This window comes from Lepidochelys olivacea (genome assembly GCF_965140295.1).
Source record: "Lepidochelys olivacea isolate rLepOli2 genome assembly, chromosome: 12".
NCBI classification, from domain to species: domain Eukaryota; kingdom Metazoa; phylum Chordata; order Testudines; family Cheloniidae; genus Lepidochelys; species Lepidochelys olivacea.
Window position 1 is genome coordinate 39,311,496 of NC_140422.1, and position 13,961 is coordinate 39,325,456.

Sequence of the window (13,961 nt, forward strand, 5' to 3'; positions counted from 1 at the left end):
CCTACCCGGGCTGTTGCTCGGGCTCCCCTCTCCCCACCAGGCTGCTCCCCGGGCTCCCCATGGGGAGCCTGGCTGCACCAAAGCTCCCTGCTCCCCACCAGGAGCCTGGGCAGCAGCAACAAGACACCTGGCTGCATCCAGGCTCCCTGCTGGGAGTCCAGCAACTGCCCGGACTCTGGGCAAAGAGCTCCCAGTAGGGAGCTGCGTGCAGAGCTGGGAGCCTGGGCTCTCTGCTCCCTCCACACTGCCCCTTTTCAGTCAGCGAAAGTGCTCCCCGTGAGGACGTGCACCACCAACCGAAGGAGGGTAGTGTGGACATGCACCACCGCAGCAATTACTGTGGTGGCTGCAAGTCGACCTACTACATTTATAGTGTAGACATACCTTAGGATGGTGCAGGGAGAAAGATGATTTCATTGCCTTCGTTTTCAGTAGGAAAAGTGAGAATAACCACCAGAACAAGAGAGAAGTTTTCCAAGGGATAAAGAAGTGAGAGTGAGGGTGCTTCCGGAACAGACAAAAGAGAATAATTAGAACTGGAGACAGTCTCTACGACTGGATTGCTGACACTAGAATAAACCAAACCTATGGGCAAATGAGAGTACCCCTAGCAGAGACAATAGCAAGGCCTGGAGAAGTCCTAGTAACGGATCACACACGCATGCACACACACATCTCCATATATAAAGGGAACAGGGCAGAAATAGACAACTACAGACCTGCCAGTCTAACTTCTGTGTTGGAAAATACTGTAGAGGGAAAAGTAAGGGATGACTTGGACAGGAATGGGTTACATTGGTCTGCATTTACAAAAGGGAGATTCTGATAAACAGGTTTGATTAATTTATTTCAGGAACTGCCAATTGAAAAGCAGGTGGGTGAAGCAGAAAGCTAATTTACTTGTGCTTTGAAAAGGTTTTTGATCCAGTATCCCATTAGAGGCTAATGTCTAAGGGTATCCAGGTACAGTACAATACTGAGGGTGAAATTTTCAACAGGATAAATAGGTTAATGGGTTGGTAACAAAGAAGTGGGGGTTCTTTGGGACAGTTCCTATGGCGAAGGGGTATTAAAAGAGGGAGTTCTGAAAGGATTAGTGGTGAGCTCATACCTGTTCATGCTCACCCTTGACCTCTGGAAGGGGATGTGCTGCAAGGTGGGCAAAACTTTAGAGAACACAGACCTGGGAGGGCCGGCCAGTCCTTAAAGGGAGAGAGACTGGATTCTGTGAGACCTAAAAACAATAGAGGCAACAGTGGCTTTGGAACTGATGTAGTGTAATATATCCAAGTGCTATGTTACGCTAGTAAGGGTTGAATATATCCAAGTGCTATGTTACGCTAGTAAGGGTTGAAAGGAGGAGATCACACTGGTACTGCACAAAAGGCTGCAGAGACCAGGCATGGAGGGTCTGACACTATCAGGGCATCATATTACAGGGAGAAGGTTGAAGGACTGGGAAAGGTACAGAACAGAGCAGCCAGGAGGATCAAGGGACTTGGGTTATAATAACTATTCCAGAGGATAAAAAACTCAGAAAGCACCAGCCATTCAGGGAGTTCAGGGAAACTTCCTTATACAGAGAGTAATGGATCTGCACAACAGACTCCCAAAGAAACTGCATCTGTGAAAATGTTAAAAAAGGGTTTAGATGAGCAAAAGCATTACCTGGGACAAAAGCTAGACAGAGGCTGACAGCCCTCAGTGTACTGCTGTCTGGTGCTATTACTATCTTTATTAAAAAATTAGCAATGTATCACTCTGCTAAACAGGGGAAATCACATGGCAAACTCCTCTGAAAACTGAAGAGATTCCAGGACAGCAGCCTTCGGGGCCTTGCCTTGCTTATCCTTGCCTTTTCTCCCCTGGCATTTCTCTCTGTCGCAGCCACCAGGGCTGTCCCACTGATGGTAGTAAGGGTGGCAGCACTGGCATAAGCAAGGAATTGGCAGCTCACCAGCGTTTTGGCCACCATGTCCATGGACTCTCTGGCTATACTGAGAGCTGAAGTTACCCGCCAACACAGCAAATATGAGGGCAGTGGGGAAGTGTTAAAAGGCTACAACCCTAGATGTTTTGACTCTGTGAGTGGCAGATCTGTGCTCCTCTGAAAAGCCCACATTCCATTTGACCATACTGAGATATCTGTGTTAAAAGTAACCCTTCCCTACACACACACATGCAGACACACAAGGAAGTCCAGAACCCGTTAGATTTAGAGAAGGAGCAAGAACAAAATGCTTCATTATTTGCTGTTTCCATAAGCTCCTGCCTCAGAGGTGACCTGGCCCCGAGCCCTCCCGTCTTGATATAGCTGGTGTCTGAGGGGTTGAGAGCTCTAAAAGCCACTCTCTTGGGAACTCTGTCATGCCACCTGGAACATCCCTGACAGCATGGCCTCAAGGGCGGGTTTGCTCACCAGCCGAAGCATAGCTCTGAAGGTGCAGGGGAGAGAGGGGGGAGTCTGAATTTTCAAAAGGAGAAAAGATGAAAGATTTGAAAGATAACTGTTTGCTTGTATATGGTTAAAACCCTGTTTAAAATGCCTCTGTTTTCACCAGCTCTCATTCTAATCCCCCTGGTGCTGTTACTGTGAAGGGAAATGAATAATTCATGGACAGAGAATGCCTCACTGGGCCTAATCACCACTTTAATTGAAGGTTTAGATCAGAGGCGGCTAATAGCTCCTACAGCGGGGACTCCATGTATTGTTGACAGTGAGATCGCTGAGTGCCTTATCGTTGGCCTGTTTCAATTCTCCCAGGACGCCACCACACATACCAACAGCAAGGTCCCCAGATACCGAAGGACGTAGACCACAAGGCCAATTAAATTTATCTGGGAAGAGCTGACAACTTTTTTAAACAGAGGAGAACTGGTGAAAGAATAATAGGGTCACTCTCCTTTCTGACTGCAGCCTGTCTGATGCCGACTGAGCTGACATTCTGTGGGCATGTTGCCAGCATTTCTTAACATGCATGAGCAGATGAATTGGGGGGTATTGAGGGGGAAGGTGCAGGGGTTTCTCCCCAGTTGTAGCCCTGAATTCTGACCAGTACTAAAAGGAAGCCAGTGCTGGTTTTTACTCACCATCTTCTTGTAATCTAATCCTGATCTCCCCTGACTCAAATAGGGAATTACTTCTGATTTACACAGCAGTGAGATCAGAATCCGTGTGATCTTTATTTTAAAATGCCACATGGGCCTGAGAAGCTCAAGTCATTGTCTTTGCATGAAGACTTTAATTATAATGTGTTCATGTTGCTGCTATTAACATTGTCAGCATTTTCCAGCATTTATGGACCATTTTCAAAGGTTTGTCATTTTTGCTTAACACCAAAAAGACACTTTCTGGATGGAGTGTGATAAACCAGCTTCCAAGCTACTGTGGGCTTGTTTTACATATTAATTTTATTTTAGCTGTATAGGAAATAAATTGATGGAGCTATTTATTAGTGTAATGTGAGCAGAAACCTCCTTCTCCCCCAATATGAAATCACTGCTATGCTCAAGGAAGATCACATAAGAACATCCATACTGGGTCAGCCAAAGGTCCATCTAGCCCAGTATCCTGTCTTCTGACAGTGGCCAATGCCAGGTGCCCCAGAGGGAATGAACAGAATAGGTAATCATCAACTGATCAATCCCCCGTCGCCCATTCCTAGCTTCTGACAGTAAGAGGCTAGGGATACCATCCCTGCCCATCCTGGCTAATAGCCATTGTTGGACCTATCCTCCATGAATTTACCTAGTTCCTTGTTGAACCCTGTTATAGTCTTGGCCTTCACAGCATTCGCTGGCAAAGAGTTCCACAAGTTGACTGTGCGTTGTGTGAAAAAATACTTCCTTTTGTTTGTTTTAAACCTGCTGCCTATTAATTTCATTTGGTGGCCTCTAGTTCTCGTGTTATGAGAAGGAGTAAATAACACTTCCTTATTTACTTTCTCCACCCAAGTCATGATTTTATAGACCTTTATCATATCCCCCCTTAGTCATCTCATTTCCAAGCTGAAAAGTCCCAGTCTTATTAATCGCTCCTCATATGGAAGCTGTTCCATACCCCCAATCATTTTTGTTGCCCTTTTCTGAACCTTTTCCAAGTCCAATATACCTTTGTTGAGATGGGGTGACCACATCTGCATGCAATATTCAAGATGTGGCTGCACCATGGATTTATATAGAGGCAATATGATATTTTCCGTCTTATTATCTATCCCTTCCTTAATGATTCCCAACATTCTGTTTGCTTTTTTGACTGCCGCTGCACATTGAGTGGATGTTTTCAGAGAACTATCCACAACCACCCATATGAAAACAAGGCTGAGAGCACATGGCGTGATTGTGAATTGTGCACAGCCTTGTAAGGGAAGAACAGCAATTCTTTGTTCTTTTTTTTAATTAGAGTTGGAGAGATCAATATTAAAATCACAGCGGGACTAGCTGCCTCTTGGAACTGATTGTAGGATCCTTTCACCACTAGGGTCACCAGTTCAAATCCAGAGCAATAATGGCAAAAAGTCCTTACCATCTGATGGCTGTGTGGTGGCCTGTGTGGAATGAGTTGCATCCCAGACCAGTTCCTAGTGGGCAATGCAAACACCATCATCATAGTTGATGTAAGGAATAGGGGGAGACGGATAGTAGCTAAGGGTATAATTTTCAAAAGTGTCTCCGGGACTTTGGCGTCAAAGTTCCATTCTCAGAAAAAGCCAGTGAGACTTTTCCCTAAGTATTCAACATTCATAGATGCATAGAGAGTAAAGCAAGAAGAGACCATTCCATCATCAAGTCTGACCTCCTGTATATCACAAGCCGTTTCGCCCAGTTACGCCTGTATTGAGCCTAATAACTTGTTTGTCTTCCAGAAAGCCATCCAATCTTTATTTGAAGACCTTACGAGATGGAGAATCCACCACTTTCGTTGTTCATTTGTGCCAATGATTGATCACTCTCACTGTTAAAAATTTCTAATTATAGTTTATGTGACTTTAGCTTTCAACTATTGGTTCTTATTCTGCCTTTCTCTGCTCGGTTAAGGAGCCCTTTAGTACCTCATATTTTCTCCCCAAGAAGGGGAGGAAGAAAAAGGTAGTGGGACATAGGCTCCTAAATCATGTAAGTGTTTTTGAAAATTTTGTCCCATGTACTCAGAGCATACCCCAACAGGCTACAATGTGTCTGGCTTTTCACGTATTTGCGATATTTTAAGTGACTTATGACATGACCTTGAGTGCTCCCAAAATTCACCAGGAGAAGTCTACCTGTTCAAAATATATTAATGCCAGTAGGTAGCACCATCTCCAATGGAATGGGATAAGTGCTTAGGTCAATCAGTCTCTTTTTGTATTCTGGTGTAATTCATGGTCTCTGACCAGATGAGATGGAATACATTTCCTCAGCCTGGCAGGCCTTTTGGGGCTGTTACGAAAACAGTTCAAACCACACATCTAATAATAATTGGGTGTATATAGTAGATGACATTTATACTGTGAGAAACTTTAAAGCCTGTATCCCACTTGCAACAGGAACCCATCCCTTACCTGTCATGTAGTTTTCTGTTTGTTTCTTGCCAGATTTGCTAATTGTTAGGGTAGTTTTGTTGCAATAAAATCTCTCTTCCTCATAGCCCATCTGCTCTTAGTTGATCCTGCGGGGAAGTCATAAATCTAGACACATCATATCCGTGTCCATGGTAACTGACTGATGTGACAAACACAAGATTGTGATGTCACAAATACAAGATCACTGGAGGTTAAACAGAAAGAGAGGGTCAGCAGTGAGGAAGAAGCCCCATGGACCCAAATGCTGAATTACAGATGATAATGGGGGGAGTCAGAAAATGACCCCTCAGATAGAAGTGTTCCTACCCCCCAACTGTTTGCTGCAGTGTGAAATTCCCGTTCTAATATCGTCTGACATAACAGCAGCACTTGGACTGTACTGTTACAATGCTGGTGGCTGCAGATGACTTGACCGCCCTCGCTGCCATCAGTGAAGCTGGCACTGGTGGTAGCAATGAGGACAAACATTGGGGAGAAAAGGCGAGGCGGAGCGTTAAGTAAACATTGCATCATTTTTATCCCCAGAGGTGAAAATCATTATCCCCATTCCCCAGGTGGGACAATTGAATAAAGTGAAGCACGAAGGGATGAAATGTTTTACCCAGGGCCCCAGAGAGAGACATTGTCAGAGCTTGTGATTAAAACTAGCGAGCCTGGCTTCCTGCCCTGTGCTCCAGTCCCTCTGCCTCTCAGCTCTAAAGACCATTTGAGAATGCTGGAGCCAGTTGATTAGTTGTCGGTGATGTCAACCCAATTCCCAGCAAATATGTGTCTCATTCTGTGTCATTTTTACGTCTAATTGCATTTCCTAACCACAGTAAAATACACCAGGCCAAGTGTTTCAAGGAAATTACTGCCCTTGTCAGCCTGGTGCCCTGGTAACACCACCTGCTGTGTGCTGTGATCACCCATGGAATGCCCTCCATGTTCTGTTTGCTTTCATCTGACTCGCCCTGGGGAATGGGTGACTGTGTACTGGGTCAGGGTTCAGGATCACCTGCTGGATCACCGATGTTTTCTGCATGGAACTCTTCTCTCTCGGCACGTGAAGCTGCTTGCCACTGAACCTGGCTTAGAAAAATAATCACTTTCCACTGCCAGTTTCTCAGATATTCAGACAAATAACTCCTCAACACTGCTGTCCCCTCTCTCTGCCAGACAGAGAAAGCAGCCTTGCTAGCTGGAAAGCTTGGCGTGGAATTTGCTAATTGTGACACTGAGCATTGGACTGGAACTCCAGAGCAGCTTTATAAAGCACCAGTTGGATGCCTTTAAAACTCTGGCTCCCTAGTTAGTGTCTGTAGAACTGTTTATCCCATTAAATGTTCAGTGAAGTGTAATGTCATGAATTTCTACACAGACATGTCTCGTGCTCCCCACCCGCAGAGCACTCGCAGCTGACCTCTCCTTCGTCGCCCATTTTGCTTTAGACTTCAGCATTCACTGTTGTATAAATCGCAGGAGTTGAAGGTACAAAGTATCAAAGCGAGGATAGCCTTCTACCAGCGTGTGCTTATGAGATGCACAGTCAAGCCCTTTGTGTAATCAGAAACAGCACCTACAACCTCTGGCTGTGCCACTATGAACCAAGGCCACCACTGAATGAGCTTGCTGGTGCCTTGGGGTTAGAGAGTTCTGCAGCAAAGCTGCCCTTGTTTCTCTCTGAGGGTTAGCCAAGAAGGACATTTAGTGAACTGGATAGTTAGGATCCTGCTGTCTGCAGTTTTTGGAGGAACTTGGTCCCTGGACCATAGGCAGTCGTTCCTGACACTGTCAGATTTCCCCGGCTTTGAAAACTGAAACCTGTAGAATAATGATGTGTTTTGAACTGTGCTTTTCTCCTTTCGTGTTTTATATGCAGCGTATTGATGCAATATAAAACTGAGATAATCCCTGGCAGTTCTTACATCTCTGTGCCATTGCCTTCCCTGTCAAGTCCGGGTGGTAAGAAGCTGAGAGCAGCTGTAACAATCACTGTGCTCTTTCTTTTCACATGTATGCTCGTTTTCCTTTATAAACACAGCTTCATTACTGAGCTATGAAGCTGTGCCGACATTTGGTCTGACCTCAGAGAGTGACTGGAAGGGACCTACTCCGATATGGAGACGTGTTCACTTTTTTAGGCATTTCTTACAGTGCCTCCTTCAGTGAACGACTGAATAACATAGCAGAAGGTTTTGCAAGCATGTGTGGGATGCATGTTTGCTTCACCTCTTGTGAGCGCTGTCTCCATAGAGGGTAACCTCCTGTTCTGTGGCTGCACAGTGCCACCCTGCAGAGCTCAGCTGCAAAAGAGCAGTCCCTTTCTTCCATGTATCACCCAACTCTCTCTCTCCCCCTTGTTTCCTTTCCCAGGATCTGTGGGGACCCCGCTGCCAGGGGTGGAAGTGCGCATTGCCACGAAGAGTTTGAAAAGGGAAGGTCCTTCCTACACCATCCACGCTCAAGGAGATGAACATGACACAAAGGTAGCATGCAGCTATGCTGTCTGCTTCTGTCTCTTGTATCTGCCTCTCTGTGACAATCTGCTAGGGTTCCCAGAGCTGAGTCACTGTGTTACCTCTCCCAGCCTCAGCAAGTGGGAGCTTTGCTGCTGCTAAGCTGGGAGAATCAGCTCCCTGACACACCAGCCTGTCGCCCTGCCAGCAAACTGTTAGGACTCCATCAGTCCAAATCTTGCCTAGCAGTAATAATTAGTGAACCCCGATTCCCGAGTTCCTCAGAGTTGTATATTTGCAGTGCTCAGTCCCTCTCGCTATAGCACTCCCAAAACTATCAAGTTTGCTACTCCTTTAAAGAGAGAGTACGCAGCCCCTTATTTATCAACTCGTTCTGATCTGCCTGGTGTAAACACATTTTAGTCACATATTTCCAGCACATCTGTAAAATTCTGTGTGGGTTAACCATGCATAAATCATGCAAGAATATTAGTGATCAGTGAGTTATTCGTTTTCCAGTGATATATTACATGTCCTTTTTGGGTAAAGATCATGACAACAGTGTGACACTGGCATTGGGGTGCTCTTCAGGTCCTGCTGTCAGTGAAAATTATGAAAACACTTCTCCCCTTCCCCAGAGACCCAGAAAGAGGAAGACACTCTTGCTATTCCTAGTGACTTACTGATATTAGTTATTCTCGTCTCTTTATTGTATGCTATATTATGATGTGGTCACTGGAGTTTTTGAAGAATAGGTTAGACAAATACCTGTTAGGGATGGTCTAGCTAATACTTAGTCCTGCCTCATTGCAGGAGACTGGAAAGATGATCTCTCGTGGTCCCTTCCAGTCCTACATTTCTAAGATTCTGTGATTATTCTGTGTGTGGCACTTTACAGACCAAACAAGTAACTGTCCTGGCCCTAAGGAGCTTGCAGGGTATAGACCAGACATCTATATGTGGGTTTGGAGCAGCAGGCAGAGTGCAACTTAGACACAACACCTTCCTCCTCTTTCCCACCTCCCCAATTGCCTGGGTGCCCTTCACCTGGCTGCCCTTTTGTGCCCTCATTGTAGGTGCGATTCATGTCACTTACTGTAGATCGATAACCACGTGATCTGCAGGCTCACTCAAGTAAATAGATGTGTATGTGAGAGGAATTACACCAGGAACCACTTATGTGTGGGTGCAAAAAAGGGAGGCCAGTCTTTGAAAGCTGGTCCTAGACGAAGGAAAGATAGAGTTACTGGACTCATTCGTAAACCAGGTTAGTTTCTCCTGTAGCCATGTAGATGCCAGGGGTTCTAGCGGAGTTCCTGATGCGCACAGGAAATACTTGCTTACACTGCGCATGTAACTACCGGTGACAAGCTCAAAGAAAACTTCTTAACTCTGTCTCCTGTAAATCAGGATTGAGGTGGTGGGCTGGAACCGAGGTGCATCTGTACAGTGAGGCCAGAACTGGAACAGCAGTGAGGGAGATGCATAACTGGCTTGAAATCCATGGGAAGAGCTGTGTGTGGGGAGGTCAGATGGCATCTACCCTCAGTGTGCCATGCTGCAGCCAGCACTATGTGACTCATCTTCATTTGTATAAAAAATCCCTAGATTAACTAAAAGAGGTTTAAAAAATGTGAAGGCTTCTCAGGGCATTCTGGGACCGGATGGAGTTATGGAGCCCATCTGTTAGCAAAACCAGCATGATCTGGGCGGGAAAGGGACTTGCCATGAGTCTAGCTGTAATTACTGGTTACATCTTTTGGCCTGAGCGTTAAATGACCTTGTTTTGCTGAGAGATGGGCAGCGTAGAGAGGACTCTTAAAATGACCCTGTGGGCAGTTTAACAGATGAGAAGCTGTGTCCCGTTTTTGTCATGTCATTGCTAGAGAGAGCCCGGAAATACTGTTTGCTTTCTTATGTCTGACTCCTCGTCTTACAGTTACATGTCGGCCCCTTTTCACTTGCACTGGGTGGGGACATGAAATGTAAACCATTTGTCCCAGTACAGTTTTAATAATGAGCCCTTTATACTATTCACCCTGAAGGATCCCAGTGCTCTTTACGAATTAGATCTAGAATATAAGACTCCTTTGCCCATTACAGAAATCAGTCACCTCTGGGGTGAGATGTGGTCACTGTTTTTAACATACAGGTGAACAAAATATGTGTGGTTTTTGTTTGATTTTAGCAAAATTCTGGACCAAAGCTAGGCTGGCTGTGCGCCCGGGCTATCCGCTAGTCCCTGTGGGGCCACTGGATCTGGTTTTATTTAAAGGGGAAGCAGAGGAGAATGGGAGTCCAGACTTCATGTAGCTAAACCTTGGTCGTCCAAGCCTGGTTCACGTCCCCCTGTGGTTTCAGGGAAGTGAGGCTTTGTACTACTGGTATAGTTCTGAGCTGGCTAGGTTTACATACCAGGGGCCATCATTTACCCCTTTGCACCTGCCTGTCACCTCCTCCCAGTTAGCCACTAGGCATTTCCCTCATTCGGTACCACATACTATATATCCTACCAACCAAACTCAGCCCCGATGTAAGCGGTTGCAGTATATATTGAAGTCTAAATGCTCATTTGCAGTCACTGGGAGCTGCACTTGCTTACCCCAGCTCTGAAATTGGCCCTGAGCCTCTAGTTGATGCCTGGCTAGAGGCTGACTTTCCATCAAAGTCTCCCTAGGGCCTTTTGAATGTTCTGCTGAGTTTGCAAGATGTCTGACTCCGAACGTACAGGGAGACAGAGATGTTTGCCTCTGGGTATTGTCCTGATCATTCTTCTAGTGTGAGTCCAAACAGCTGTCCCCATCTCTCACGCACTGCCCCTTTGCCCAGACTTTCAATCTGTTTTTTCCGTAGCCTGGCTGGAAGTTTCTGAGTACTGGAAGGGAGACTGTCCCATCTGCTTATGCCTGTCCTTTGAGCAGCCCCTGTGCTAATGGGCCTGAACTAAGAGATGGCTTTGTTTGTTGATACTGGTATTTCCAGTCTGTCCCATTTTTAACAAACTATTTCCAATGGCAAAGTGCAGCAGCGTACTACTGTAGTTGTCAGGAAGTGACCAAGATGGGAAGTACGGGTGCTGCTTTGAATGCATATCTCCATAGATAAACTCACTGAGGTGCCAGGAGTTTAATGTCGTTATTACGTGGAAGCAGCCAGGCTGAGCAGCATGACTTTATAGTCCACGGCTGTGCTGTCCGCCAGGTGCTAGTCACCTGATGAGCTCAGAGGCTCTCACTATGCACCTGTTCTGCTGGAAACAGCAGTGGCTTTGGCAGAGACCAAGAGAAAGTGTGTGTATGTCCTAAATTAACAATATAATTTAACTCCTGCCTGCCTGCAGTGACACACTGAAAGCCTCAACTAATGCTTGTTCCTGGGCTGACGTGATGGAGCTTGTGTGCTGGGTGCACGTTTGTTTAATCATGTATATCACCAGAAAGTATTTCAGTGAAACATGCTTAAAGTAGAAAAGTCGCAGATCCCCGCCCCTCCCCCCTGACTGAATCGAAGGGAAACACGCTCAGCTTTGTTTATACGCGATGAAAAGAGGGATCTGGTTAGCTGATGAGGCTTCCCGACTGCCATGTCTCTCTCCCAGAGATCAGGACTCTGACTCAGAGGCCGAGACTCCTGGGTTCCAACCCTGGTTCTGCCATCTCGGCAAGTCACTCAACTTCTTTGCGCCTTAGGTCCCCCCTTTTGTGAAAGGGGGAAAAATATTTACTTCCCTCCCTCACTGGAGGGTTAAGAGCCATAATTAACAGGTGCTGAGGACTTTGAGATCCATGTACTTAAGCCAAAAAGAAAAGGAAGTCAGGCAAGGGCAAAGTAATGAAAAAAGGCAGATAGGTAAGAGTTAAAGAACAATAAACATGGCAATCAGATACGGGTTGAAGAATGAAGCCCACACAACGTAGGAAAGGAGGTTGCTTCCCATCTGTCTCCATTTATTTATGTATTTGATTTTGATTGATAAATCCATCCGTAAGCTCCCATCCTAGCTCTGGGCACTGCTAGATGTTTTGATATTGAAAAACATTTGGTCATATGGAAAATGACCAAATGTCATATAACGGCCTGCTCATCCCACTCTAGGAAATAAACACTTAAAGCAGCTATAACAGTGTAATAAACGCTTGCAGATTCTCTGCTTCGATTCAGGGCAAGGACCTCTCCTATATAGAAAACAAAGTGCTCTTCGGTGGTACTATACAAATAGTAATGATGCTGCTATAGAAATGTAACTCCTGGCCATTGTAGGGACATCAGGCTGTGCTGGGAGACGTGTCCCTTATGTACATTGTACACTACATTGGAGAGCATGCAGAGGGTTAAGGATGAGTTTGGTGGAGTCAGCAGGGCTGGCAGTGACTAACTGTGGGGTGTGCTAATGAGAAGCTGCAATGGTTAGGCCCACAATGATCCTCGGATTCTCTGTTTCCCTGTGAGAAGGTGATCCTTCTGATTGGGGGTAGGCTTGCTATCGGGGCTGTCCGCGAGGCAGTCACACTTCAGCTGTGCCGTATGCATAACCAGAACCATTCCGTCCTCACTCTTTTCCACAAGCAGCAAAAAGAGGCTGCATGTGCCAAGTAAATTATTCTTTTCTTAGCTGTACAAAGTGTTACAAGGTCATTGCCTTGTCCTGCTTGTGTTCGGCCATCTCATCCTCAGGAAGCAAGACGACAGACTTTCTTTGAGCCATTTGTTCCAGATACCATGCATAGCTGGCCTCATTAAATGCGAGGGAGGTTGTGTTGTTTTCTGTTAAATATTCACCCTTCAGACACCTTTGTGCTTCTGGCTGAAGGGAAGGACGCAAACAGAACTTAGAGACGTCTCTCAAAGATGAAATACTATCTCGTCCACCACAGATGGTATAGAGGGAAGGCTATGCGGTGTGTGTTAGTGTTGGAGGGTGGGGGAACATTTCCACTTTGCAGTCTGGTAACTGTGTAATATTGCAGCAAGGGGACTGATGTAATTTGCAAAGTTGGTTTCTGGCATGCCCTGAAGATCAATAATCTACTTAGCTGAAATTTTGCTGCATCTCTTTGTTCCTTCTTTTTTTTCCCCCCCTTTCCCTTCATTAGAGTGTTGGATTCCATTCATACATACAGCTCCATCAATAGGATTTCTTTGTAACCCCAGTGATTATCTCTAGTCCTCTCTGCTCTGAGCAGGAAGAGTCTGAGAAGAGCAGTTCAGGGTTGGGATTGTTGCTGGTTGACTCTTTGTATCACTTCCCTGCCAATGCCGGCTGTTTATCGATGCACGCCACCTAGATTTCCCTCTCGGAATCAACTCCCCAGCTCTTGGTTTCTTCATCGCTGTTGGCCCAGGGCTGTTCACACAGTGCTCCCAGAATGTTGCTGGAGAGCCAAGGCACCACATTACATCTCTGTCCTGGACATGGTGCTGAAGAGTGAAGTGGTACCTCGGATGGCAAAGGCCAAAATAACAGGTTTTGCTTTGATAGTTTTCATTTCTCCCCATATTAAATGCTCAGCAAATGTGGCTCAGCTCATTAACCTGGCGACCCCAGTGAATGAGTCACCAAAGCCCCCCTGAAGTGCTGGGGTGTGATGGGAATGCAAAGGTAAAGAAGATTTCCGGCAGGCGTACTCTGAGAGGAACCTAGGTGCTTCAGGCAGTGCTGGTTCAGTAGGTGGAGCTTTCCCTCTGAGGTGGTCCTGAACAGGGACCCAGCAGGGTGCTGGGGTGCAGTGTGAAACAAGCAAATAAGGTCCTGACTCCTTTTAGTATTTAGCACCCTTAGGCACTTCTGTGAACAAGGTATATAAACCCAGGTGTCATGGCTAAGTCTGGCTCCCTGAATGTCTTCTGCACTTCTGATTTGACACTGTATTCTTCGCTTCCTCTCCTAAACAGTTGTGTAGTATTGTAAATGTTGTTAAACTGCTGCCACATACCATCTGAGAAGTGGCCTCATTTCAGTGAT

General features: G+C 45.9%; 1 protein-coding gene across 1 annotated transcript in view; it reads left to right on the forward strand.

Annotated features, from left to right (window-relative positions):
- Window positions 1-13,961, forward strand: part of ACSF3 (acyl-CoA synthetase family member 3) — a 105,761-nt gene that overhangs the window by 26,561 nt on the left and 65,239 nt on the right. Inside the window, exon 6 of the mRNA XM_084644853.1 lies at window positions 7,917-8,029. Coding sequence (XP_084500979.1) covers window positions 7,917-8,029 — 113 coding nt within the window. The remainder of the gene's footprint in view (window positions 1-7,916; window positions 8,030-13,961) is intronic.